This window comes from Panthera uncia, chromosome A2 (genome assembly GCF_023721935.1).
Source record: "Panthera uncia isolate 11264 chromosome A2, Puncia_PCG_1.0, whole genome shotgun sequence".
In the NCBI taxonomy this organism is placed as follows: domain Eukaryota; kingdom Metazoa; phylum Chordata; class Mammalia; order Carnivora; family Felidae; genus Panthera; species Panthera uncia.
In genome coordinates this window covers 105,131,045-105,157,257 of record NC_064816.1, presented here as the reverse complement: position 1 = coordinate 105,157,257, position 26,213 = coordinate 105,131,045, and the positions used below count along the sequence as shown (strand labels likewise).

The following is a 26,213-nucleotide window of genomic DNA, read 5'->3' as shown; positions in this document are numbered from 1 at the left end:
AATGCCGAGATGGATTAGAAGTTTCCCCTCCAGGCTATTTTCTCACCCTCTGAAGAACTTGTAACTGGAGTGGAATAATAACAACACTTTAGCATTTTATACGGTTTTACAACTTGAAAAGGCAAAAATGTTAACACTTGAAAATATATGGATCTCTCATTTTAATTAATGAGCTGAATCTAATCTGTGATTGCAAATGAGGCTCAGAGAAACTTAATCTGAGCACATTACTGCACAAATGCAATTAGTAGTCTAGTACATGTGAGACTTTTTCCCATATAATATCTTCAACCAAAATGGGGCAAGTGTTCAAAGTGTGCATATTTGCTACCAAAGCTTTTCTACAAATGTTTTATTTTTGGGTAGTTGGACATAGCATTCTCTCCCTTTCAAAAAATCCCACTACAAGATTCTCATTTGGAACAATTGTAGTCGTGTAACTTGAATTAGATGGCCATGATTGTAAGTAGAGGTCGCTTCAACTGTTGTGACAGGAAATGATAAGGACGTTATATGACCAGGCTGGCCAACCTAGAGAACTAGAAAAGGCAACCCCACCTCAGGGCTGACACAACTCTGTGCTCACATACTTGCTTAACAAGGGAGACGCAGGCTGGATTTCAGACTCCACTCACTTCTGCACCAAGCACTTTGTTCAGGGCATAATCCTGTTGACTCCCATAGGACAACCTTGATTGGTAACTTCCAAATCTTGTCTTGTAAAATAAATCTGATTAAATTATTGAGTTCTTACATTTAGCAAATTGTCCATTTAGTTGCACATCTAGTTCCTTCTGCTCTCTAAGAAATATTTAGGCTGAAAGTTATAAAACCATAAGCTCCAGACGGGGTCTATTTTGTTTACTTTTGTGTTTCCGTGTAGCAGAGGGTCATATAGTGAATGTATGATAAATATTTATTGAATGAATGAATGAATGAATGAATAAATAAATGATAAATATTTATTAAACAAGTGAATGGATTGATGCTAAACAAAGAAACAAGGCATGAGTTTAAATGTTAACATTTCTTTGTAGTTTGGTTAAGTCTCTGAGACCTGCGTGCCCACCATTAAAGGGGAAATCATTCTAATCAGATCATAGGATTTCTGTGAAGATTTAAATGAGACCATGATAAGAAAGCATATTCTCAACAGGAAAGACATTCAAATATGTTGTGATTATAATGATTATTATTTAAAATGTCATTTTTTTAAAAAGTAGGCTTCCTGCCCAGCACAGAGCCTAAAGCAGGTCTTGAACTCAAGACCCTGAGATCAAGACCTGAGCTGAGATCAAGAAGTCGGGTGCTTAACTGACTGAGCCACCCAGGTGCCCCAAGTTGTTTTTCAAATCTATTTACAACTTAGCAGAATTTTCTAGACTGCATGCATCTCGATTCATTATGTAATTTACATAAACCACAGTAATACCATTTTTGTTTTTATTGCTGCTTCAAAATAACATTAATGTCAAGAAATGATTTTTCAAAACATGTCTGACGGAGTTAGCTTACTATTTCAGACAATCTTAAGGGCTAGCTATTAGCCCATTTTATGGAAAAATGAAGGTAAGTGAGAGTTCCAGATCAGTCGTTTAATCCCAGAAGCATTTGTTCCGCACAAAAGGGCCAGATAATTCCAATATGCAGGCCAATCCTGACTATTTCCCAGACCTTATCACATTTCATAAATAAGCCTGGAGTTATTTGCATGTTAAAAGGTGTCTGAGGGGGCAAGACTGCCATGTTGCCAGCTCCAGGGGACACCATTCAGTGTGTAGGCAATATCAATGTGCCCCTTGGACCTGTACTGTGCAAGAGCTCTGAGAAGAACAAGACAGGAAGTAACCAAAGATGATGAAAACCTAAGTAGAGGAAGCAGAAAAGAAAGGGTGGTGATAGATATGTACTAACTAGTGAGTGGGTGAGGATAATAAGGGAGGGCAAATGGTCTTGACCAACTGCCCAGTTTGTGGCCCGAGTTGGTGTGCTGAGGGGAGGGATGGGGTGTAGGAGTCAACTTAGATTACTGTTTGTTTCCTAAACATCTGTCTTCAACTTCTTTCCAAAGGAAAAATCAACAAGATTTTAGATTAACAATGACAACAACAACAAAACATAGAGCTCACATGAACTTGGTGTCATTTTAACATTGGGGTTTGAACAACCTACCTATGAGCATCTAAGTCATTTTTCCCCAATACAGTAGGTGTAACTGATTAGCACTGAAAATATATGAAAACTTTAATTACTCTATGAATTGATCTGATCAGAATCTCCACCATCAACACCATTTTACACATACTCAAAACACTGTTTCAGGCAAGTCTGAGAAATAAATAGAAAATAAATAGGAAAAAAACACATCAACTTCACGACATTATGTAAACAAGTCTCCAAACTCTAAAGTTTGAAAGCCCACTCATTGGGCTGAGTGTCTTTTCCCTTGGTACACCCAAAATAATTTGTCTTCTGTTCTACCTGTGTACAGGTTATTTACCCTTCAAGAGTATAAGCTTATTAGGAATGCAAGCCGTTGCAGCCACTCTGGAAAACAGTATGGAGGTTCCTCAAAAAACTAAAAATAGAACTACCTTACGACCCAGCAATTGCACTACTAGGTATTTATCCAAGGAACACAAGGATGCTGTTTTGAAGGGACACATGCACCCCCATGTTTATAGCAGCACTGTCCACAATAGCCAAAGTATGGAAAGAGCCCAAATGTCCATCGACAGATGAATGGATAAAGATGTGGTATGTGTACACACACACACACACACACACACACACACACACACACTGGAGTATTACTCGGCAATCAAAAAGAATGAAATCTTGCCATTTGTAACTACATGGATGGAACTGGAGGGTATTATGCTAAGTGAAATTAGTCAGAGAAAGACAAATATCATATGACTTCACTCATATGAGGACTTTAAGAGACAAAACAGATGAACATAAGGGAAGGGAAATAAAAATAATATATAAACAGGGAGGGGGACAAAACAGAAGAGACTCAAATATGGAGAACAAACTGAGGGTTACTGGAGGGGTTGTGGGAGGGAGGTAGGGCTAAATGGATAAGGGGCATTAAGGAATCTACTCCCGAAATCATTGTTGCACTATATGCTAACTAATTTGGATGTAAATTTAAAAAAATAAAATTAAAAAAATAGTATGAGCTTATTGAGCAAGAACTATGTATTATTTATTTTTCCAACCCATTTCACACTGTCTTCCACTACGTAGGTCACCTCCTTCCTGGGGGTGATTCAGTATACATGAATGAAATTTTCTGTTCACCCACTGGAAAGCTTTAAAAATTTTTAATTTTTTTGGTGTCAGCTTTATTAATATAATTTGCATACCACATACCACTCATTGTTAAGTATTCAATTCATGTTTTTTAGTATATTCAAAGAGTTGTGCAACCATCATCACAGTTGATTTTAAAACATTTCATCACTCTCAAAAGAACCCCTAATTCTTTATCACTCCCCAGTCCCCCCTTTCCCTCCCAGCAGTGGACAAACAGAAATCTATTTAAAAATAGTGAACTCTCAGTGTTGTTATCACAATAGATGTATGTATTCTGGACACATCATATAAATGGAATCACATAATATGTGCAAACATTTATATTTTAAATAAAACCAAACATACAGGTGTAAACATGTAAATCTTTTGTCACTTCCATCATTTCCCTTTGAGATGCCATATCAATTCTCCAAAAAATGTTTTCCACCTGTTATTCTTTCAAAAACGTATTTTTAAAACGAATAAGATTTAGTCTTCTTTTCAGGAATATTTAAGTATTTAGTTATACCACTGATCTAATTGAAACTTAAAAAATGCAACCTTTCCTGTGTTACTACTATTTTAACTTATGGCCATATAAATATACAAATGAATACTTAGGCTCTTCAGATTGAGCATTCCCTTTAATTCCTTCACTGTTGCGTCAATGTCCGTTAGCTCATTGTGGTGTAGCAGGAGGATATGCAATGAAGGTAGAGAGTGCAGGCCTGAAAAACATTATTTTGTACAAAATCTTAAATGCTTTTAATGCTAATTAAACATGCCAATTAAACAAAAGCAAAGAACACATTTCAGCTGGTAAAAGGAGTCACTACTAATGATGTGAATTGTCATTGAGAATACAACAAAACATAAGACTTTGAATGATTGAGTGTGATGTGGGAATGTAGAGTCAATTTCTTCCCACTGTTATTGTTTTACATTTTTTCCTGTAGCTATCATTTTTCTGTTTGATTTCAGAGAGGTTATTTTCTTTACTCTTCTTTTTATTGTGTTTTGTTTTGTCACTGTTACTTAGATTTATAAGGCCAATCAAGGGAATAATTACTCATTTGAATTGGTACTTTCCCCGAAATTGCGCAGCTAAATATTTTCTTCACACAATAGGAAGAATATTCACATTACTTTTGTTGATTCTAAATTTCACATTTCCCCGCATTTTTAGCATAAATGAAAGTGGGTTGTGTCTTTACTATAGCCACATCATAGTTGAATTGGAAGTTTTCTTTCTTCACAGTACATGAAATCATGGTGGATCTTTTTTTTTTTTTTTTAATGTTTATTTATTTATTCTGAGAGTGTCTGTGTGCAAGCAGGGGAGGGGCAGAGAGGGAGATCCCAAGCAGGCTCTGCACTGTCAGTGCAGAGACAGAAGCAGGGCTCCATCGTGCAAACTGTAAGATCATGACCTGAGCAGAAATCAAGAGTAGGATGCCTAATGGACTGAGCCACCCAGGTGCCCCGAACTCACGGTGGATCTTAAAATTTATGGTATTTTGATCCTATGATACATGATATTAAAAAAATGTTTTGTGCTGTACCTTTTGTATTTCATGATCATAGTACATCATGTACTTTTATACCTGACTTGAAACTGTCAGCTTAGATACGTAAAATTAATTCAGAGTGAAAGAGGAATTTGTCTGGCAAAAATTATAGTCACTAAAAACATTAAGAGTATTTATAAAATCTTCATAAAGTTTATAAAGTTTGAGTGGAAAAATTTTTATTTAAAAAAATTTTTTTAACGTTTATTTATTTTTGAGACAGGGAGAGACAGGGCATGAACAGGGGAGGGTCAGAGAGAGGGAGACACAGAATCTGAAGCAGGCTCCAGGCTCTGAGCTGTCAGCACAGAGCCCAACGCGGGGCTAGAACTCACGGACTGCGAGATCATGACCTGAGCCGAAGTTGGCCGCCCAACCAACTGAGCCACCCAGGCGCCCCCAAAATTTCTATTTAAAACATTCTTTTACATTTTGAATAAGGTATATGACAATATTTCACTAGAACTGTAGTCTAAAGCACATTTCTTTCTTTTTTTTTTTTAACATTTATTTATTTTTTGAGAGACAGAGTACGAGCAGGGGAGGGGCAGAGAGAGAGGGAGACACAGAATCCAAAGCAGGCTCCAGGCTTGTCAGCAAAGAGCCCGACCTGGGACTCAAACCCAGGAACTGTGAGATCATGAGCCAAACTCGGCACTTAATTAACTGAGCCACTCAGGCGCCCCTAAAGCACATTTCTTAAAATGAAATGTATATGAGAGCATTTTATTTTTATGTATTTATTTTTTTAATGTTTATTCATTTTTAGAGAGAGAGAAAGAGAGCGCACACGAGTGGGGAAGGGACAGAAAGAGAAGGAGACACAGAATCCAAAGCAGGCTCCAGGTTCTGACCTGTCAGCACAGAGCCCAATGTGGGTCTTGAACTCACAAACTGCAAGATCATGACTTGACTGGTAATCAGATGCTTAAATGACTGATCCACACAGGCATCCCCATAAGAGCATTAAAAAAAATAGATTTCACTACATATTACCAACAGAAATATTAAAACAGATCATTGCCTGCCATTAGCTATATGATAGTTACCAATTATTACTCAATTGAAAATCTATTCAAACAGCAGAAAAAATGTAAGACATACCTTCTATCTCGAATATGGCATTGTTGTTTAGATATAGTTCTGTCAGACAATAGTTTCTAGTTAGAAATGTTATTCCATGGAGCTGAAAATGAGAGATAATAATATATTTTCTATAGTAATTATATATACAAATGTGTATGTATATACATATATGTATAAAGTTATAATGAGATCATAGAAGCTTGATGTTTGCTGTTATTATTATTTGTCACCTATTGGTTTGGGCCATGATTTCACATCTGGACTGTCTGAGGACTTTGTGATGAAAAGGATGTGTTCAGATCATTGAAGACAAACCTTTCAAAATGTCTTGACCAAACGTCTTTGCATGGTTTTCGAGGCCCCTGTAATCTGGCCTAGCCCCTTTGCTCTATCTAACGTTGTTCCCTCCCAGTTCTGCCTCCTGCACTCTCATTGGAGGTGGTCCCGTGTACCCACTGATTCACCATCACACATTATTGAGTGACTAGTGTGTGCAGCGGGCTCTGTCCTCAACAGTGAAGCCATCTCTGCAGCTGTGTGTGAGTCACGCCTTCTCTTTAGCCTGCTTGACTTTTCTCTCTACATTTCCCATAATTCTTAAGGATCAGCCATTGGCCGGCAGAGTGAATCAAACCATCCTTGAGTGGACCTCCATAGGAGGTGTCCCCTCCTCGGGGGATTTGCTGAAACCATCCTTTGATCTCCTGGCATCTCACTACTGTCTTCTCACCCTGTTTTGACCCACTTTTTGTTTCACGAAACTTGCACCTGCTCCAGCTCTTGGAGTCTATGAACCATCTCTGCTCCTCCAGCTCAGTGTCCTTCTGTAAGCAGATCTCAGTTTAGCAGAGGATGGTGTAATCTGAATGCACACAGGAGGGCAGGCCCAGTGCTAACAGCCTGACCAGCCACAACTCTTAGGGCAAGGAAAGGGCAAGGCACAACATCATCCTGTTGCTTAACAGCCCATCTTTTTAAACAAGGACTTTCTTGACAACCTCCACACCCATGAACCTCCATTGTCTTGACCACTCCCACACTTCATTTGACTTCTACAGTTAATCACTTGCTTGCTAGTTTTATGTCTTCATTAAGGAAAGGAAAACCATATTTCTTCGGTATCTTATTGCCTCCACCCCCTCCCCCATTTTCCTAACAATATGGTGAAGTCACATCTTATTTTTAAGATCAGTTTTGAAATTTAGTTATATGAACTGCAAAGAGTCAAAAGCACTCTTGAAATTCCTCAAATGAACCATTAAGTACTATACCCAGGAAATGGGGTATTCCACTCTAAACTGAATGTCAGAAGTGGCTCTGTTACTCTACCAAAACTCCATTAAAAAAAAAAAAAATTGACTCTATGACTTGGGTAAAATTTAACAATTTGAGTTGTGAGGACGGATGAGTCAGAGGCAGGGCGGTATCTTCTAAAAGCTGCAGGTAAGTGAAATATAAGGCTATCTGTCTACTTAGTACAGGATCTATCAGGGAGACTATTCCCATTAATAGTTATTGACCAAGTGCTTCGTATTTTATAAATACGAAAGTATATGCTCATGATTATACATTAGTTTTAAGTGTTTATTAAAGCTTATCATAGGAATTATTATCAGTGAAATGTTTTTGGCCTTTGATGGATTGATTCAGATAGATGCCAACCGTGTGATTAAGTGAGGATTCATTGCGAATTTTAGTCACGCCCTCTCATAGCTCAGAAAAGCTATGTTAGATTTGCGTCCCAAGTTGCACAACTGATTTCTTTAATGAATTGTTTTTTATTTTTCTGTTGTTGTTATATTTGCAACATTTGCAAATTATGAAGCTATAAAAGGCACATGTGCTGTTTATCTCATCATTTTACAGATTCATCTGCACCAAATTATGTCAGCGCCCATGCAGGAGGACCACCAGTAATTTCACCACAGCTTTTGTTAGGTCATACGAGGGGCTGTGTTCTTCCCAGGTAGGAGACCTACCAACACAATGAGGGGCGGATCCCAGTTGGCTTCCTATCCCTTTCTACTCTTCCTTCTGGCCTCCTGACAGCAACTCACTGCCTTCCTTCCCCTTACCACTCCCTGATCTAATGATAGCCACACCCGACATAAATATAGAAAACAAACCCCATTGGAAAGCATGACTTTATCTTCTCTTCTTTTCCAGTTGCCTGCCCGACCACACATTGACAGAACATTTCTAATTAGTCAGGGCTTTAATTTCTCTTGCATTACTTATTAACACAGGAAGAATACTAATAAACTCCATAATTTCATCTTGATTATAGCATCACAGTTTTCACAAGAGCATTAATGTCATTGTACCATGATGACTGGGATTTTAAGACTGCACTGTTTGTTGGGGTGAGATGCATAGGAGAATGGGGAGGAAAGAGATAAAGCCAGACCATGAGGACCCTGGGAGCTATTACAAGATTTTGTGCACAGGAGTGTTACTGTTCAATTTTATTTTAGAAAGAAAATGGCAGAGAAGAAAATGGTTTAGAAAGGATAGTAAGTATAATGGGAGGAGTTGAAAAAAAAAGGGTGTTACGCTAATTCAGAAGAATATATGGTGGCCCAGAGTAAAGTAATGACAGGGAGAAGAGAGGTAGAGGGTATTGAGAAAGAGACAGCTCTAAGGTGGAATTCACAAGACTGAATAGGCATTGCAATGTAGTAAGCTGTTGAAGGCAAGATCTAGGCATGAGAATTGGACACATGCTGATTGTTCTGACATTCATACTGACAGTGTTAAAGTAAAACGTTATTATAATTATCCATTTAGAAAAGTCTACGCTATTAATTCTAAGGATCGCCTTAGGATTTATATTGGATGTGACATTTCACAAATCATTTATTTTAGCTCAAGACTTGGCACATAACAAATGCTCAATAAATCACAGCTATTATTATTTCACCGTTATTATTATTATTATTATTTTTAGAGAGAGAGTTGAGAGTACTTAAAGCACTTACAGGTAACCACTGAAGTACTAGTGGAGAAAAAATTATGCCAGCATGAATTTAGAATTGAAGAGGCATTCATTTATTTATTTTTAAATGTTTATTTCTTTTGGGGGGGAGAGAGAGAGAGAGGAAGCACAAGCTGGGAAAAAGGAGAGAGAGAGGAAGAGAGAGAGAATCGCAAGCAGGCTCCACACTGTCAGCACAGAACCAGATGTGGGGCATGATCCCACAAACTGAGATCACGACCTGAGCCAAAATCAAGAGTTGGACACTTAACCGACTGAGTCACCCAGGAGCCCCATGGAGGCATTCTTTTAGAACAGGGCTTCTCCACCTCTACAACTACTGACATTTTGGGCCAGAATATTCTTTGTTGGGGTTGGGAGGGCTGTCCTGTGCATTATAGTATGTTTAACAGCAAATCTAGTCTCTATCCACTAGATGCCAGTAGCACACACACACTCCACTTGTGACAGTCAAAAATGTCTCCAGAGAGTGCCACATGTCCCCTTGCAGGGGAAAGAATGGGGGTGGGGGTCTGTGTGCAAAGTCACTGCTGGTTGATAACTGCTGATTTAGAGTCAAGGGAAGAGGGAAGCGTCATATTTATTAAATGCTAACTATTAGTTGGCCCCTGACCTAGATGTTTTTACAGACATGATCTAGTGTGATGCTTACAATAGCCCTTTGTTATTTGTTTTATCCCTTATTTATCTAGGAGGAAACTGAGGCTCCGTGAAGTTAACCAACTTTCTCAAGGTAACAACAGAGCAAGGATTAAAATCCAAGTCTGTCTGACTCTTGGATCAAAAACTGGCCTATAGTACACCATAATTTGGTTCCTTAAAAAAGAGGAACCTCTATATAAAGTAACCAGAAGACATTAATTTGAACATACATACTTTGAAGTAATAGAAAATATTATCAGTTTAAGTAACGGAAAATACTCTATAAATTATTTTTCTACTATATCAGCAATGTTTTTCACCAAAAATCATATTTAAAATATGCCCAAAAATATTTGGTGTGAAACTGACAAAAAATAGAAGAGAATTAATCTCTAAACATATATGTCCAGTATATACTGAGCCAACTAAAATTCCATGATGTATATTGTAAAGCTACTTGAAAAAAAGGTAGTAATCCAAATAATTCTTTACCAATATTTAAGATAGCACATTAAATATTATTATTTCATTTTTCAAATGCTCTAAGCCGTTTTTAGAACAAGGTATGTTTTACGTAAATGAATAAATAAATATATTTATACCCAAACCTTATTGAAAGAACCAATTAAAGTTGTATATATTGGCTTTTGGAATATTTTTCATCACTCAATCTAAAAGTTTCCATTACTCAAACTAAGAGTATTTTCTATTCAAAATATTTTCAAATTAATGTCTTCTGGATGATACGTATATCAATTTATTTAATCTTCATGATAAACTCATAAGGTAAGAGTACTATCATTACCTTATTTTAAGAAGTGAAATGAGGTACAGAACTGTTGAGTAACTTGTCCAAGGTTACACAGCTAGCATATGGCAGAACTGAGGTTGACTCAGGCTCCAGCGTCCTTGCTGGGAACCACTGCACTTCATTACCATCCAGAGTAGGAAGCTGAGCTGTCAGTCAAGCTCATTTCCAGGCTCAGCTTGAGTCACTGGCTTGACTTGCCCCATTCACTTGATCTAATGTTGATCTCTTGGGTAATATGGGTATCTCTCAAAAATTGCTTGCACCTGGCTGACCTACAACCTACCAAGTTTCAAAAACCTAGGGGCAAATCACCATAGGCCAGTGATTAAAAAACACGATGGGGGGTGGTGGGGGCAGCGCCTGGGTGGCTCAGTTGGTTGAGTGTCCAACTTCCGTTCAGGTCATGATCTCACGCCTATGGGTTTGAGCCCCACATCAGGTTCTGTGCTGACAGCTCAGAGCCTGGAGCCTGCTTTGGATTCTGTGTTTCCCTATCTCTCTGCCCCTCCCCTGCTCGTGTTCTGTCTCCCTCTCTCTCTCTCTCTCTCTCTCTGTCTCTCAAAAAATAAAATAAAGTGTTAAAAAATTTTAAAAAATGATGAAATTCTATAATTATGTGTTACTTAAAAGGGTATATTGTTGTATGTTTGATGACAGAAATCACAATATCTCCTAAATTTACATAAATGTCTAAGTATTAGTTGGGTAGAGTTTTAATAATACATATTGAATTATGTAGGAGAAGAAAAGAAAAAAGTCAATATACTTCCAGGATTCCTAAGTTCATTTTTATGGTGCTATTGTAGAAGAAATGAAAACAATGCATTCATTTGTATCTCAGTTCAAAATATGTACAATATGTGAAAATAAAATCTATACATTAAAAATATTCAGGAATAACTATATTTATCCAATACAAAGACTTTTATTCTCATATTTTCCCCTCTGTATTCTATGTTATTGAAATTTTTGTATATGCCCTTTTACAAAATAGGTTACATTTTTTGGTTAAATCATTTTAAATCATAACTAGATACACAGTGTAGATATCTATGAATTTCATAACCATTCAGTGAAGCCTTATTTAGGTTATTTATGTTGATTTACTTTTTTGAAGAGGTTTTAAATATTTGGCAAAACATAATTCTCTCAACAAAGTTGACATAAAGGATAGAATTAATGTTGACCTGAGGCAACAGAAACATGTAAGAGCCCAAATTATATGGAATGCATGTTAGTTCATTTTATTCCTTAACAGTTCTTATGCTCTGCCATGGGATTTGTGCTGCTCTAAATTTGTTTTTCAGAACAAGGTATGTTATATATAAATGAATATATAAATATATATATCCAAACCTTATTGAAAGAACCAACTAAAATTCCATGATATATGTTGTAAAGCTACTTGAAAAAAAGTAGTAATTCAAGAACTCTTTACAAATATTTTAAACAGCACATTAAAAATAATTATTTCTTTTTTCAAATTGTGAATTGCTAATTTTGAGCATCAATGTCCCTTCCTAAAATAATCAGATTTGTGCTATTTACAAAATTCTCAATATGTGCTGAATGCTTGGGAGATAGGAAAGAGTAACGTATCTTAATGGTGTAGAAGAATGAGTCCAGGATCTTTCTTTCTTTCTTTTTTTTTAATGTTTATTTATTTTTGAGAGAGAGAGAGAAAGAGAGAGACAGAACATGAACAGGGGAGGGGCAGAGAGAGAGGGAGCCACAGAATCAGAAGCAGGCTCCGGGCTCCACGCTGTCAGCACAGAGCCCATCGTGGGGCTTGAACTCACAAATCTTTATATCATGACCTGAGCCAAAGTTGGATGCTCAACCGAGTGAGCCACCCAGGTGTCCCAGAGTCCAGCATCTTTCTCAAAGCAATTTTGCTTATTTTAATCTGACCATTCTCTGGTTAGTTAGTATGGAATATGTTATTATAAATAAGTATTTCAATTATTTTTTACATGATGAAGTTTATGAACAATACCTTTGCCAGAAGAGGTACTTTTATTTAGATTTAGTTTGTAAAATGTGTCACCTATTTGGTCTTTGCTACATGGCAGAAACTCAGATTCCATTTTGACAGTTGCTTGGTGAAGCAACATACGGGTTTTTCATCAAGTGCTTCTTCTAATCTGAGACAAATGAAATATACCCAAGTACTGGCCGTTCTTCCAGAAATAAAAGGATACTAGCATTGTGGCACCAATATTAAGAGTTCATTATTGGGGCACCTGGGTGGCTCCATCGGTTGTGCGTCCGACTTTGGCTCAGGTCATGATCTCACAGTTCATGGGTTCGAGCCCTGCATCAGGTTCTGTGCAGACCGCTTGCTCAGAGCCTGGAGCCTGCTTCAGATTCTGTGTCTCCTTCTCTCTCTGCCCCTCCCCAACTCACGCTTTGTCTCACTCTGTTCCTCAAAAATAAATAAATGTAAAAAAAAAATTTTTAAAAAGAGTTCATTATTGAATGAATTAAAAAACAATTTTTGAGGTGATGAGCCCAAACACAAAAAGATCAAAAGTATAGACCACTTGAAAGTGTAGTATAAAATGCAAATCACTCAACTTCTCATGGAAGGTTGGTAAGGATTAGCTGTGGACCTAAAATTCCCTCAGTCAGTTATTCTAGAAGATGAGACAAAGAAGGGGGTATTTAAAGGGCCTTGGTTAATGTGCATCTAAGAGCAGCGACCTCCCACTAATTACATGAGGAGAGATGAGAAAAGGTGACCCAGAAATGGAGGTGCTGCAGAATTAGTGAATATCTATGCAGTATGAGGAAGAAATGGGCCCTCAGAGAGCATAATAAAGGAACCAGAGTTGCCTGAGCAAACCTAGGAAAGCTGGGGAATTGGAAGCAACTTTTACCTATTGAATCTGCAAGTCCAGGGTCAGATTAGATGCTCCAGTTTTATCACCCACTAGAGAATGATGAGGAAACATACACCTGCTTCTAGCCATGTTAGGTTCCAAATACACCAAACTACATTCATTGCCTCCCAAGAGTATAGCTTTCTCATATTCCATTCCAGGTAGTTTGCAAATGCCATGCCCTTACCATGAGTAGAGAGAGCCACTCCCTCCGCCTTTCTTAATTTTATCGTGAGACCAGGTACCATCACATTTATTGTTACATTCTGTCAGTAGGCTAACCGTAAGTACAAAACGAGCCACATCAGATAGGATGTTTTGGCTTCAGGTAACTTCTGAGCTGAACTCAAACTGGCACATAGATGAGAACATTTATTACCCCACATACCAAGAAGTCCAGAGGCTATGAGAGCCTCAGTCCTAGTATCACAATGAGTCCCTGGGCTGTACTTTTCTCTAAATGTTGCTTACATTCTCATGCTGAGAGAATGGTTCCTGGCTTCATATCTAGGCAAGAAATTATCGAGGAACCAAGGGACCTCTCTTCTAGTGCTCCCTTTTAGGACTGAGGAAACGTCTCACAGAAGCCTCCTAGCAGATGCCTCCTCTGTCTCTATTACCATAATTGGGTTATGTGCCCATTCATTGACTAGCCACTCACAAGGAGGATGGGATTATCCCGATTGGCTTAGACAGTATAGGATCCATTCCCTGCAACTGGTGATGCGGTATCTACCTGATTAAAAAAGAGAAGTATGTACCAAAACCTAAATTCAGATTCTGCTGTTTAGGTAAAAAGAAAGAATGGATATTGGATGGACAACCAATAATATCCAATACACATTCCTCAACAAAATTCTTGAGTATAAAAGAGTAAACAACAAAGATGTGTTCATTTTACTTTACCACTTTGTGCCTTGGTTTTTCCTAAATAGAGGGTAGTTCAAGATACTCTCTAATGTAAGAACAATGCCAGTCACAGATTCTGGTCATTGTTAACAAAATGTTGCAATTCTAAATATTTACATTCCTGTGTCAGTGTTGATGTTTTTCACTGTATTTTCACACATCATTTCAATGCTGGTATATTAACTTCTTTGCGGTCATCCTAGTGCTATCTAGATTTTAAAGAAAAGTAATAATCGTGGGGCTCCTGGGTGGCTCAGTTGGTTAAGGGTCTGACTTCGGCTCAGGTCATGATCTCATGGTTAGTGGGTTCGAGCCCACAGCAGGCTTTATTCTGACAGCCCAGAACCTGGAGCCTGCTTCAGATTCTGTGTCTCCCCCTCTCTCTGCCCCTCCCCCGTTCACGCTCTGTCTCTCTCGTTCTCTCTCTCTCTCAGAAATAAGTAAACATTAAAAAAAATAAAATTAAATAAAAAATAAAGAAAAGTAATAATCAAAATTTTACACATGGATTTTGTTGAAGTACTATCATAGCTAATATGTTCATTGGAGTTTGGGATCCTGAATAAGACTTCTTTTTTTTAAATTAATTAATTTTTGAGAGAGAGAGAGAGAGCACAGGAGTGAGCAAGGGGCAGAGAGAGAGGCAATCCCATGAGGTGCAGAGGGAGATAAAGAGAGGGAGAGAGAGTGCAGAGCCCAGAGCAGGGCTTGAGCTCACCCAAAGTGGGGCTTCAACTCACTGTCCGTGAGATCATGACCTAAGCAGAAGCCAGATGTTTAACCAACTGAGTCACCCAGGTGCCCCCTAAATTAAGGCTTTAATTTTTCATGGACTATAAGTATTCAGCAGCTTAGCAACCAGCCAATTATTGACCCATAGGAAAACTTACAGGAGTTCATTTACTTATCGAATGAACACCGGATTTTTGGATAAGGTATCTTTTCATTGCTATATGAACTAAGTAAGTCTATTTTTTAAATGAACAAAGTTAAATGATGATGATGTTGGAAATAATATAGTGAGTTTGTTGAATGTACATAACCAGGCACATGAAGAGAAATCAGCCTCCTCCATTCCTTCCCCACCCACTGCCCTTCAGAAACAAAAGAAAGTAAAATAGTTGAGTGCGTGTACCATCCTTTCCTATGTATATAATGTGTCTCAAGTCAATTGTGTGAAAATTCAATGACTGGAAATGGGATAGTGTTCACTAACACAAAGCTAAAAGATATTTAAGAATCCCTAATTATATCTTTCCCTGTAGACACATTGCTGATATTTGTACACGTTCTTTCCTTCAGAGATGAACACCACAAGAGGCACACGTGAAAAACAAAGAGTAGTCAGTTTGGCCATGCTTCTGATGATTTCCGTCTTTTTCTAATCAGAGGTCGCACACTGTGACCCAGGATCATTTTTGGCAGAGTGTTTAAAAGAGTTTTAAACTTGCGTGCCCTTAGGTGGTGCGTACACTTTCCATTTCAGTTGCTAGTCGCCTGGGCCTTGAAGGTGATGTGTTTGTTCTCTCAGAAATCATTTCAAGCTCACGAGACTTATACTTACACTTAATATGAGAAGCACTTTCATTTTCCATTTCCCACTTAGTTAGTTAAGAAAAAAAAAGAGAAGACTGAAAATGCCATGTAATATTGAAATGCTTGTATAAACATGACTGCTTAGGGATTCTGTGCTTTGAGTCGGGACTACTGTTGACAAGCAGACTACTGCTGAAAACTGAAATTATTTCTTTTTAATCAGCTGGTATTTGAAAGTCGAAATTCAGAATGTTAAGATTGGATCATGAGTTCATAATGAACAAAACACAAGCTGTTGGAAAGTCAAATTTTTGAAAGTTGAGAATAACCGACTCATGATTGTCTAAGCTCGCATTTTAGTTCAGTTCTGCTCTTTGCCTTGGAAAGAACTTGGAGCCCCAGCCAGGCACCCACTATGGGGGAGGCAGTGGGAGGGCACTGCCTCCCAAACTCTAGCCTCCAAGAGAACCTTTAAGGGCCATACTCAGTGAACTTCCCTGCAGTTGGGGACATGGTGGCTTACCGTCTGGCACTTCCTGAGAAAGTAGATTGGCTTAGGTCACTGGGAGGTGACCACCTGCTTGGCTTCTGACAGCAGGAAAAAGGTGTGTGAGTGCTGGGAAGTGCATGCCAGACCACTGAAGGAATATTGATCTGGGGTACTTTACAAGGGATCCTGCCCAAGGGCGTAGTTTGCCACAGCCCAGAAACTGTCAGTTTCAGGTACCACTGGGATAAAAGGGGGGGAGGAGCTGGGAGAGGCCAACGAAGAGGAATTAGACTTGAAAAAACCTACTTTGGAATAATCCATTAAAAGAAAAAAAGTTGACTTTACACATCTGTTAGTACCAGAGGGTACAGATCATGTAAGAATTTTGTTTCTTACTTAAATTAGGAGTATAGAATATTAATACTTTTAAAGATTAGCTTCATCAAAAACATGAAATTAAGATTGTGATTTAATTATAGAGCTATTTAAAGATAAAATAGAACTACCTTATTGTGATGTAGCCATAAGTATTTTAATTTTTTAAACCTAGAGAGATCAATGACTTCCGTCAGTTCCCTGGAAAGGAATGAAAAAAATTAACATTAGCAACAATTAATTTAATTTAATTTAATTTAATTTAATTTAACTATTAATTAGCAACAATTAATTTATTCATGGGTGAGGTGGGTTATATAGTAGGTCTTTGGAATAACTGTAAAGGCCTCTGTCTTTGTTCTTTCAAAGTTGTTGGCACACCTCTCTACTAATTTCCAAAATACCATCGCTATACTTCATTCATTTGAATTAAGATTTTGTCAGCCAGTTAAAGAAAATACTTAAGGAAAACATTTGATCACATTCCTAGAAATTTACATCTCATTGTGATTACATTTATTGGCACTACAATTAAAAAAGGAGATTTGGGGGCACCTGGGTGGCTCAGTTGGTTGAGTGTCCGACTTCAGTTCAGGTCACGATCTCACAGTTTGTGAGTTCGAGCCCCGCTTTGGACTCTGTGCTGAGACCTCAGAGCCTGGAAGCTGCTTCAGTATCTGTGTCTCCCTTCCTTTCTGTCCCTACCCCGCTCACTCGTTTGCACTCTCTCTCTCTTTCAAAAATAAATATTAAAAAAAAAAAAAAAAGGTTTTACTGGGTACAGGGCAGAGGGGGAAAAGTGAGTGTGGAAGACCTTGGACTTGCACATAAATGTGGAAAACACCATCAGCTCCTACTTCCACAATGTCTTTGAGGTTCTTACTTTGGGGTTGTCCAGATCTCGGCCACATTGTACTTAAGACGTGGAAATGGCAGTATGTCAAAAGACAGAGACTAGGTAGTGTTTTACTCTTCCTTTGTTGTTTATTAAATATGGGATCAAAATATCACCATCCTTTTTGAATTATACAGGTGGTCCTGAGTCCTGTTGCTATGTGGCTCACTCAGCAAAGGGACAGGCCTGGGGTGGAGAGGGGGAATTATCAGTGAAGTGGGCAAAATCCTGAGAATAGTCAGCCCTTGACTGCTATGGGCTCAAATATTCAGATCTCTTTTATTTCTAATGGCAGAAACTGTGTGCCCAGGCTGGGTACGTACACATATATGTCTTTATCAAACACTGGCATAGAGCACACACTCTGTGGCAGGCACTTTTCTAAGCCCTTAAAAATCGTTAATGTTAATTAATGTTATATACATTAACTCATTGGTGGTAACATCCTTTCACAAATTTTTGTGTTTTTTTTTTTTTAGCTTTGCGACACTGAGGGACTAGTATTTTCCTATTTTTTGTGAAAACGTATTTTCTAAATCATGCAAACAACATTTCTAAACAAAAGAAACTTTCTCACCAAGTTTTCACGTGGAGAGATTTCAAAATTCAGAAAAGTTGAAGGAATAGTACATTGAAAGCTTGGATAGCCCTCACAATTTTTAATATTTTGCCACACCTCTGCTCGCTATCTCCAATCTATATAATATATGTCCTTATTGTTTGATAGTTTTCTTGGTGAACCATTTCAACATAAATTGCAGACTTATCGTAGGGCTCTCGCTCTTAAACACCTTGAGCATGCGTATCCCTCAAATAGGGACTTTCTCCTGCAGAGGCACAATACCATTATCACCCCTAAAAATTAAATTGAATTCAAGAATATCATCTACCATGCTTTTCATATTCAAGTTGCCCCTGTTGCTCCTGCACATCTTTGTTTCAATCCAGAATCCCATCAATATTCATGCACTGCATTTTTAGTTGCTATAATACCTTAGTTTTGTTAAATTTAGAATAGTCACTCCCTCTCCTTTTATTACCTTCACACTGACTTTGTGAAGAGCCCAGGACACTTTTCTGAGAGAATGTCTCACATTCCTGATTTGTCTGATGGCTTCCTCATGATTAAATTCAAGGAGGGCCATTTTTCAGTTACAAAGGTAATGATTGCCGCATCACATTATGAAGCAAGTGATGCCACTTTGCCCCACTCTTGGTGAAGGAAGTTCAGTCATGGGGTTCAGGCTGCATCTGCCAAGTTTCTCCATTGTAAAAGTATATGAATGTTGTCATTGAGCAGTTATGTGTGGGGCAAAACTCTAACGACTATGTGTATGTCTTGTCCCCCAATAACTTATTCAATGGATTTAGCTTCGGTTGATGATACTTAGTGAATCAGAAGATTTGGGATTATAAAATGCTGATTTTTCTGATGCTCTCATTCTTTTTACACTTATTAGCTGGTATTCTGTGAAATAGGTGATGGGTATCAAGGAGGGCACTTGTGAGGAGCACCAGATGTTATATGTAAGTGGTGAATCACTAACTTCTACACCTGAAACTAATATTACACTGCATGTTAACCAAGTGGAATTTCAGTAAAAACTTGGAAAGAACATCCACCCCTGCCCTTTCTTTCTTTCAGTCATTCTCTTCCACACCTTACTTGTATTTTTTTCTTAAACGTTTTCCGTTGTTGTTGTTGTTTTGTTTTTGTTTTTGTTTTTGTTTTTTAATTCTCAGAGTATCCCAAACAAAAGACTTCAAGCAGAGTGCATGTCCTTTAGACATGAACAGTGTCATTGAACACTTCTCTGGTACACAAAATATTCCAGACTCCTCAAATCAACTCCTAATAGGAGACTGATATGCATAATGCATTCTCCTCCACTGTAGATATGTAGCCTATTTCTGGGAAGAAGAATTTGGATCTTGGTACACCTAAATTATTGCACTGGGCAATAATGATAATACATTAACTTCATCCGTTCCCATGAGAAATAAAACAATCATTATGTGGTAGGAGAGAAACTCAAGTCCCACTTAGAGGATTTCCCCAAGGATTTCCCAGAAGGGTTATTTTAATACATTAATACTTTGAAATATCAATTGTGTCAAATTAATGTCATTAATTTTCTTGTACTAGTTGTATTATATAAGGTAATAAAGTTGATTCCCTTTTAAAAGGACTTTAATTCAAGTCAAAAGGGTAAATTCTGCACATAAACCTGTTAGAAATCAATAAAGGGCTGTTGCCCTTTATTTCGGGGTGATGCCAGTGGAAGACAAAGAGAAGAAATCCTACGACTAATGATGGCAATGACTTATGGCGACAATAACATGTTAGTTCTGTTGTCACAGTATGCATTCTCCATGATTACTCAAGGAAATAGTTGATTTTGTTGTTGTTTTATTTTGTTTTGTTTTCCTGTTTGGCAACAGAGACTCCAACAAATAACCTAGTTTACCCAGTTTAATGGTGTCCGGGCTGAGAAATACATATAGTTTTTGTACCCAGATGTATTAAATGACAACTTAGTATTCTTAGGATATAAAATGTATTGTCCTTTAGTTGAGAAGACCAGTAATTACTCACTGTCAGAGGATCAATATTTCTATTTTTTTCTAGTGTTTTAAAGCTTTTCTTATTGTTATCTGCTTACCCTTGTACTACACAGATGTTAAAATCATGAAAGGCTTAGAGATGCGATCTTTGGCCACATAAAATATGTATTATAAAGCTAATTGATCTATAGAGAGATTCAAAGCATGACTTTAAGTGTGTCAGAATTATCTACTATATCTGTTCCATTCTAAAATACCCATTTTTAAAAATCCTAAATTGGCCAGCTCTTTTTTCCGTTACTATAAAGAGATTTAGAAACGTTACCAAGATAAATATTTTTCTCTGCACTTATTAATCTAAAAAAATTATACATCACAAAAAAAATATGTTTATTAATAAAGGATTTCTACAAATCACCAGCAATAAAGTGACTGACTTCAATGATAGATAGAGTGAGACATTTGCTTTAAAAAGTAGCTGAGTTCCAAAGATTACATGAGTCGAAATATGTCTAGCCTATTTTAAAATAATACATAGAATTCATAGAGATTGAAAAGCATGAAAGGGGGGAAAGAAGAGTAGGAGTAGGGTCATTGTTATTAAATTCCAAGTATAGCCGCACAGATGTCACTTGTTGGCTAGTAAAAACTGTGGTCCAGTCCATCCCATAACTTCATCTTCCTCCTACACATGGGGTTCTATCTCAGGCATTGTGACTGCTCTGTAGAAGAGCCCACATTGCCTCTCCCACCTTGGGGAGTTGGAGAGACATGAAAGGGGGTTGTTACAGGAAGAGGTTTTCTCACTTACCTGTGGAATTAGTATAGGGGTTGTTGGCTAGGGGTATAATATAATAGGATTATTATTATAGTACAGAGGTATAATGAGCCGCCATTCTGTAATAACAGTAATAATATTAACTGTATTAATGCTCACTGAGTGCTTACTGTCAACCAGGCCCTCTACTTTCTACTATCACACCTAATCTTCACCCAACAACCTTGTGAAGCAGATAGCATTGTTATACTCAGGCAGGAGCCATGGTAGATAAAATATGAGTCCCATTTACATGTGAATTTCAGAGAAACCCAAGGAAGTGTAAGACATACTTAATACTAAAGAAAAATTATATTCATCTGTTTCTCTGAAACTCACATATAACTGGACTTGCTGTATGTTTATTTGGTAAATCTGACAATCCTAAGTTTTATGGCATGCCCAAGATTACACAGCTGGAAGAGACAGAGCTGGGATTCACACTCAGCCTGGCTCCATAATCTTTGTTTTTATCTATTTTAATTTCGCCTTTCTAATAGAGACGCCAGTGAATGGTAAAGTAATTAGAGGTTGGCACTTGCCTAGCCAGTCCTTGGGGAAAACAATGGAAAAGAACATGTGAATCTGTGAAACATTATAATATGATGCTCTTCTAATTCTTATATAAAGGACACTTACTTTTGAGAAAGGAACAGCTCAAAGACATCAGCATCCCTCTTGTGGCCACATATCTTTAGCTGATCTTCAACTGCCTGATAACATATAATTAATCTGTCAAGCCACATTCCACTGAGCAAAAATACAGAGACATTTGCAGTCAATAACAATAACATCTACAAGAAGATCAAAAGAAAGGTGAATAAGGAGGCAACCACTCTAAACTAATAAATTTCAACACTACAATTATATATTATTTAATCATTTTTGTGGTTGAATTTCATTATCCTTAATCCTGGGCACAGATGGTAAATAATTTTTAATCAGAAAGAAAAAGTTTGTATGTGTACATATTAACCAAAAGCAAGTTTTTTTTTTTTTAATGTTTTATTTATTTTTGAGAGAGAGAGAGAATGTGAACAGGGGAGAGCCTGAGAGAGAGGGAGACAGAGAATCTGAAACAGGCTCCAGGCTCTGAGCTATCAGCACAGAGCCCGATGCAGGGCTCAAACCCATGAACCATGAGATCATGACCTGAGCCTAAGTTGGACGCTTAATCGACTGAGCCACCCAGGTGCTCCCAAAAGCATGTTTTTGATTTTCTATGCGGCCGAATGATTTGGTCTTTAAATATTCTTAAATGTTCTTTCAAACATGAAGAATTCATATTTGGTAGCTTTTTCATAAAGCTTACAGAAGATCCTTGGTATCACCATTGCAGGTAGAGTAGGATACGATACATATTATTGTACAGGTGTTTCACATTGTAACTTCTCAATAAACGTCAGACCAATGAATAAGTGAATAGATATCATTTCCCTTTCTTTGCGAAGGAACAGTATCTTCATTTTTCACGAGTTACTAACATACTTGCACCGTGGGAATTTTTGATGGGAAACAAGTAATTTTTATTCCCATAGGCTTTGTTTTGAAAATACAAATCCAACAACAGCAATTTAAGTGCTTTGCTTTTTCTTTTTAAGAGCCTTTGCTAAATTACAAAATAACATTTACAAGCCACATGGCCTAAAATGATACAGAAAAATTAAAGCCCATCTATAATTTGCCATGAAGGAGTAAAGCTAACAAGACACAACAAAAGTGGAAAGTATAATTGTTGCACTACTGGAATCTTATAAACATTGTAATTATCAGAGTTAAAACAATCACCAAATTTCAGCTGGAATTTGTCGTGGGTGGTGAGGTTGTGTTGTCAGTGATTTATGAAATTTTGACAATAGCTTTGTTATTTAGTAGAGGACGTTAAGAAGAGTTAGATTTAATGGAATGAACAAATATTGAAAGAAGAGAGGAAGATAGATATACCAGGGATTGAGAGTCACTGTTAATGTATTTCCCAAACTTCCTTTGTTACCTTGTTACACAAGGTGGATCTTGGGGCTTAGAGAACTCATTGGCTCAGGTGGAGGCATTTCCATCAGGGCATTTTGTGACTCTATAAAGAGCAAGCTGAATTGGGGGCTTGGATAAACCCACTGGATCAGGCTTAGGCATCTGGATCTGGATATTTTAACTTAACCATCTAAACTATCAGCTTCTACTATAAACAGCCAATTGCAAGTGTGTTAAAGTGTTTGGGATGTTAAAATCCAGCCAAAGTAGAATTAACAATTTGCAGCTCTCCATGAAAGTTTTAAACGGGCTTTTAACTCAATTCCGCCATTCTACACCTAGCACTCAAAAATATACTAGTCTGTATATGTGCGTGTACCTGCACGCACACACACACACACACACACACACACACACAATGTGAAGTTCATTGTTCATCTCAGCATACATTTTCTATATTTGTGAAATATGCCCCCTTTATTGGAATATAGGTTACATTAACATGTAACTTCACAAGAATATAGTGTAGTAGCTTAAAAATATATACAGACAGATATCTAAACATATGAAGATATCCAAAAGTAAAAATGCCATTGGCAGTATAACATGTGCTAATACCATTTTTGTTACCAATGACATGTATACACATACATGTGTGCATTTGCACACACTCCAAGTCGGTAACAAAAGTTATCACTTGAGATCATGGGGGACTTTCATTTTCTAACCTGTACATTTAAAAATAATTTTGGGATATTTTAAGAAGTACATATTAATTCAGTAATTGGAAATTGACACAAACTTTGAAAATGTAGAATAAATATTGTAAGGATTTGAGTCAAATTTTGAAAATGAAGAGATGAAAAGGGAAATTGAAACAATCAGCATAATATGCAAATCGCTGGTGTAATTATTTACACAGCTTTTAATCATGGTATGTTTCTTTCCAACCAAAAATTTAGTATGAATCTAGTAACAAGTATTAATGTCAAAGTGCCAAAGAACACGAAAACGTGCCAAGAAGTTTCAAGTTTCAGAGCATCCGTGGTGGAGCAGTTCCAGGTCCCAATCAACACACAACTTCACGAGCAGCATATCCCTTTCATCTAAAGACGCACAACAAGCATTCATTCCCTGAACTCTGTTTCTATTGTGGTAAAATATATATAACATGGAATTTACTATTTTAATGGTACAGTGCTGTGGCATTGAGTGCATTTACATGGTAGTGCAACCGTGGCCACCATCTCCAGAAGTTTTTATTCTTCCCCAGATGAAACTCTGTACCCGTTAAACACTAACTGCCCACTTCCCCCTTCCTCCAGCCCTCCGGCAACCATCCTTCGGTTCTCTCTCTCTATGGATTTGACTACTCCAGGTACCTCACGTAAGCGGAATCAGACAATATCTGTCCTTTTATGCCTGGTTAATTTCACTTAGCATAATGTCTCCAGGGTCCACCCATGTCGTAGTGTGTGTCAGAATTTCCTTCTTTCTTAAGGCTGAATAATATTTTTTCATAGGTATTTACTAAATTTTGTTGTTCCATTTATCAGTCTATGGACACTTGGGTTGCAGCCATCTTTTGGTTTTTGCCAATAACGCCGCTATGAACATGGGTGTACAAACATCAATTTGAGTCCCAGTTTTCACTTCCTTTGAGTGTAATATACTCAGAAGTGGGATTGCTGGATCATATGGTAATCCTATGTGCAATTTTTTGAGAAAACATCGTACCATTTCCGTAGCAGCTGCAGAAAACAGCATTCTTTAAGATGGACCATTTTTAAAATAGTGGTTCCATCATTTGCTGAACCACAGACCCCCGAGTGCTTAGTTCAGGTGGTGACTAGTTTAATTTATTAGACTAGTGAATAAATGTAGTGATGAATCAGGTAAGGTGTCCGCTGTCTATGAGTAAAGCTTTTACTCAGAGAGCACAGGACACACAGAGCTGTAAAGGAAGGTTACAGGTGTTAAGGGATATGGGACAATGAGGATATGCTCTGATGAATACAGAGGGAGAAGAAATTACTGTCAGCCTAGGAACTCCACGAACATTTCAGGGCATGAGTGACAGTTAGGCTGGACCTGAAAGGGTAATGAGAAATTAAAAACAGAATATTGATGAGCATGCTTCTAATCAGAAGGGAGCAAATACACAATGGAGAAGAAGCAAGGAAAGAAAGTATGACACATGTATGGTTTGTGGTCTTTGAATGCAGTGAAAGGCCTGTGGAAGGTAATTGTGAGAAATATACTAAGAAAGGTGGATTGGCGTCATATTATCTGTGCTCGGAAGTGTGCACTTACTCACCGTGCAAACAAAACTTTTATAGGCCCGAAGAACTCAAACTTAAAATCACATGTTGTATGTAATCTGTAACTTAAAATCAATTTCATTTTATAAGATATACATGAAATACATATTTTAGCAACAAGATAAAGTCAGCGCAAGAGAGTCCAACAAAGTTCTCTTTTTTTCCCATCGTAACTACATCCGTGCTTTTAAACACTCTCCAATATCAAGTTATTTGAAAGACATTTTTCTTCCATCTCTTTTGGTGCCCTTGCTGTGCTGGTACTCTAAAACAAGGGGCTTGAGAACTCTGGAGTGATTAATTCAGCACTGGACTCCATTCTGGGGCAATAGGAATTAAGGGATGTTTAAACTGCAGAAAAGTTGTGACAAAGCAAGGCCTCAGGAAGAAGACTCTAGCAGGCGGAACAGGTACGATCGGCTGAGGCACAGAGACAACGGCAAGTGGGAGGCACGGCTGCCACTGGCAAATCAGGGCGAGGCCCCAGGAGAGTGGCAAGCGGGAATGAGTGCCGAACAGACAGGACAGAGGGTGTGCGGAGAGAACGGAGAGAACGGATGGCAACTGGCAAATAAGAAGGTTGAGAACAAGGGTGAGCAAAGTCACAGGTGGTGATGATCATGTGAGGACATGAAGAGGAGGAGGTGTCTTGGAAGGGAAAGTGAATTCAGCTGGAAATGCTGAAACTGTGGCGCTGGCGGCTGGGACACACGGGTCGAGACATCCACCAGAAAGCTGCAGGTGGAAGTGTGGATCTCACCAGAGATGTCAGGGTGGGTATGCACAGCGTGGTGAGTCAGGTCCCTACAGAGGAGGGAGCGGGACCCAGGTTAGATGGTTGGCAGGTGTCTCCATTTATAGACAGGAGGGAATTGGGTTGGGAGAGCGGAAGGAAGGGGGTTTGGGAGAATGCTCACAAAGTTAGGAGAAACAAGAGCAGAGTGGGAGCCAAGAGAGCAAATTTCAAGAAGGTAGGATTTGTTATTTTTTTAATGTTTTTTATTTTAATTTAATTTAATTTAATTTAATTTAATTTAATTTAATTTAATT

At 37.9% G+C, this 26,213-nt stretch overlaps 1 protein-coding gene across 5 annotated transcripts in view; it reads right to left on the bottom strand.

Moving 5' to 3' along the window:
- The window catches only part of LRRC72 (leucine rich repeat containing 72), a 41,890-nt gene that overhangs the window by 14,306 nt on the left and 1,371 nt on the right, over positions 1 to 26,213 (bottom strand). For 2 of the 5 annotated variants that reach the window (XM_049641577.1, XM_049641579.1), the window contains exons 2-5: positions 21,511 to 21,665; positions 16,726 to 16,795; positions 5,973 to 6,054; positions 3,918 to 4,028 (exon numbers count right to left, since the gene is read on the bottom strand). In XM_049641577.1, coding sequence (XP_049497534.1) covers positions 3,918 to 4,028; positions 5,973 to 6,054; positions 16,726 to 16,795; positions 21,511 to 21,665 — 418 coding nt within the window. The remainder of the gene's footprint in view (positions 1 to 3,917; positions 4,029 to 5,972; positions 6,055 to 16,725; positions 16,796 to 21,510; positions 21,666 to 26,213) is intronic. The other 3 variants (XM_049641580.1, XM_049641582.1, XM_049641581.1) reach the window with 3 other exon arrangements.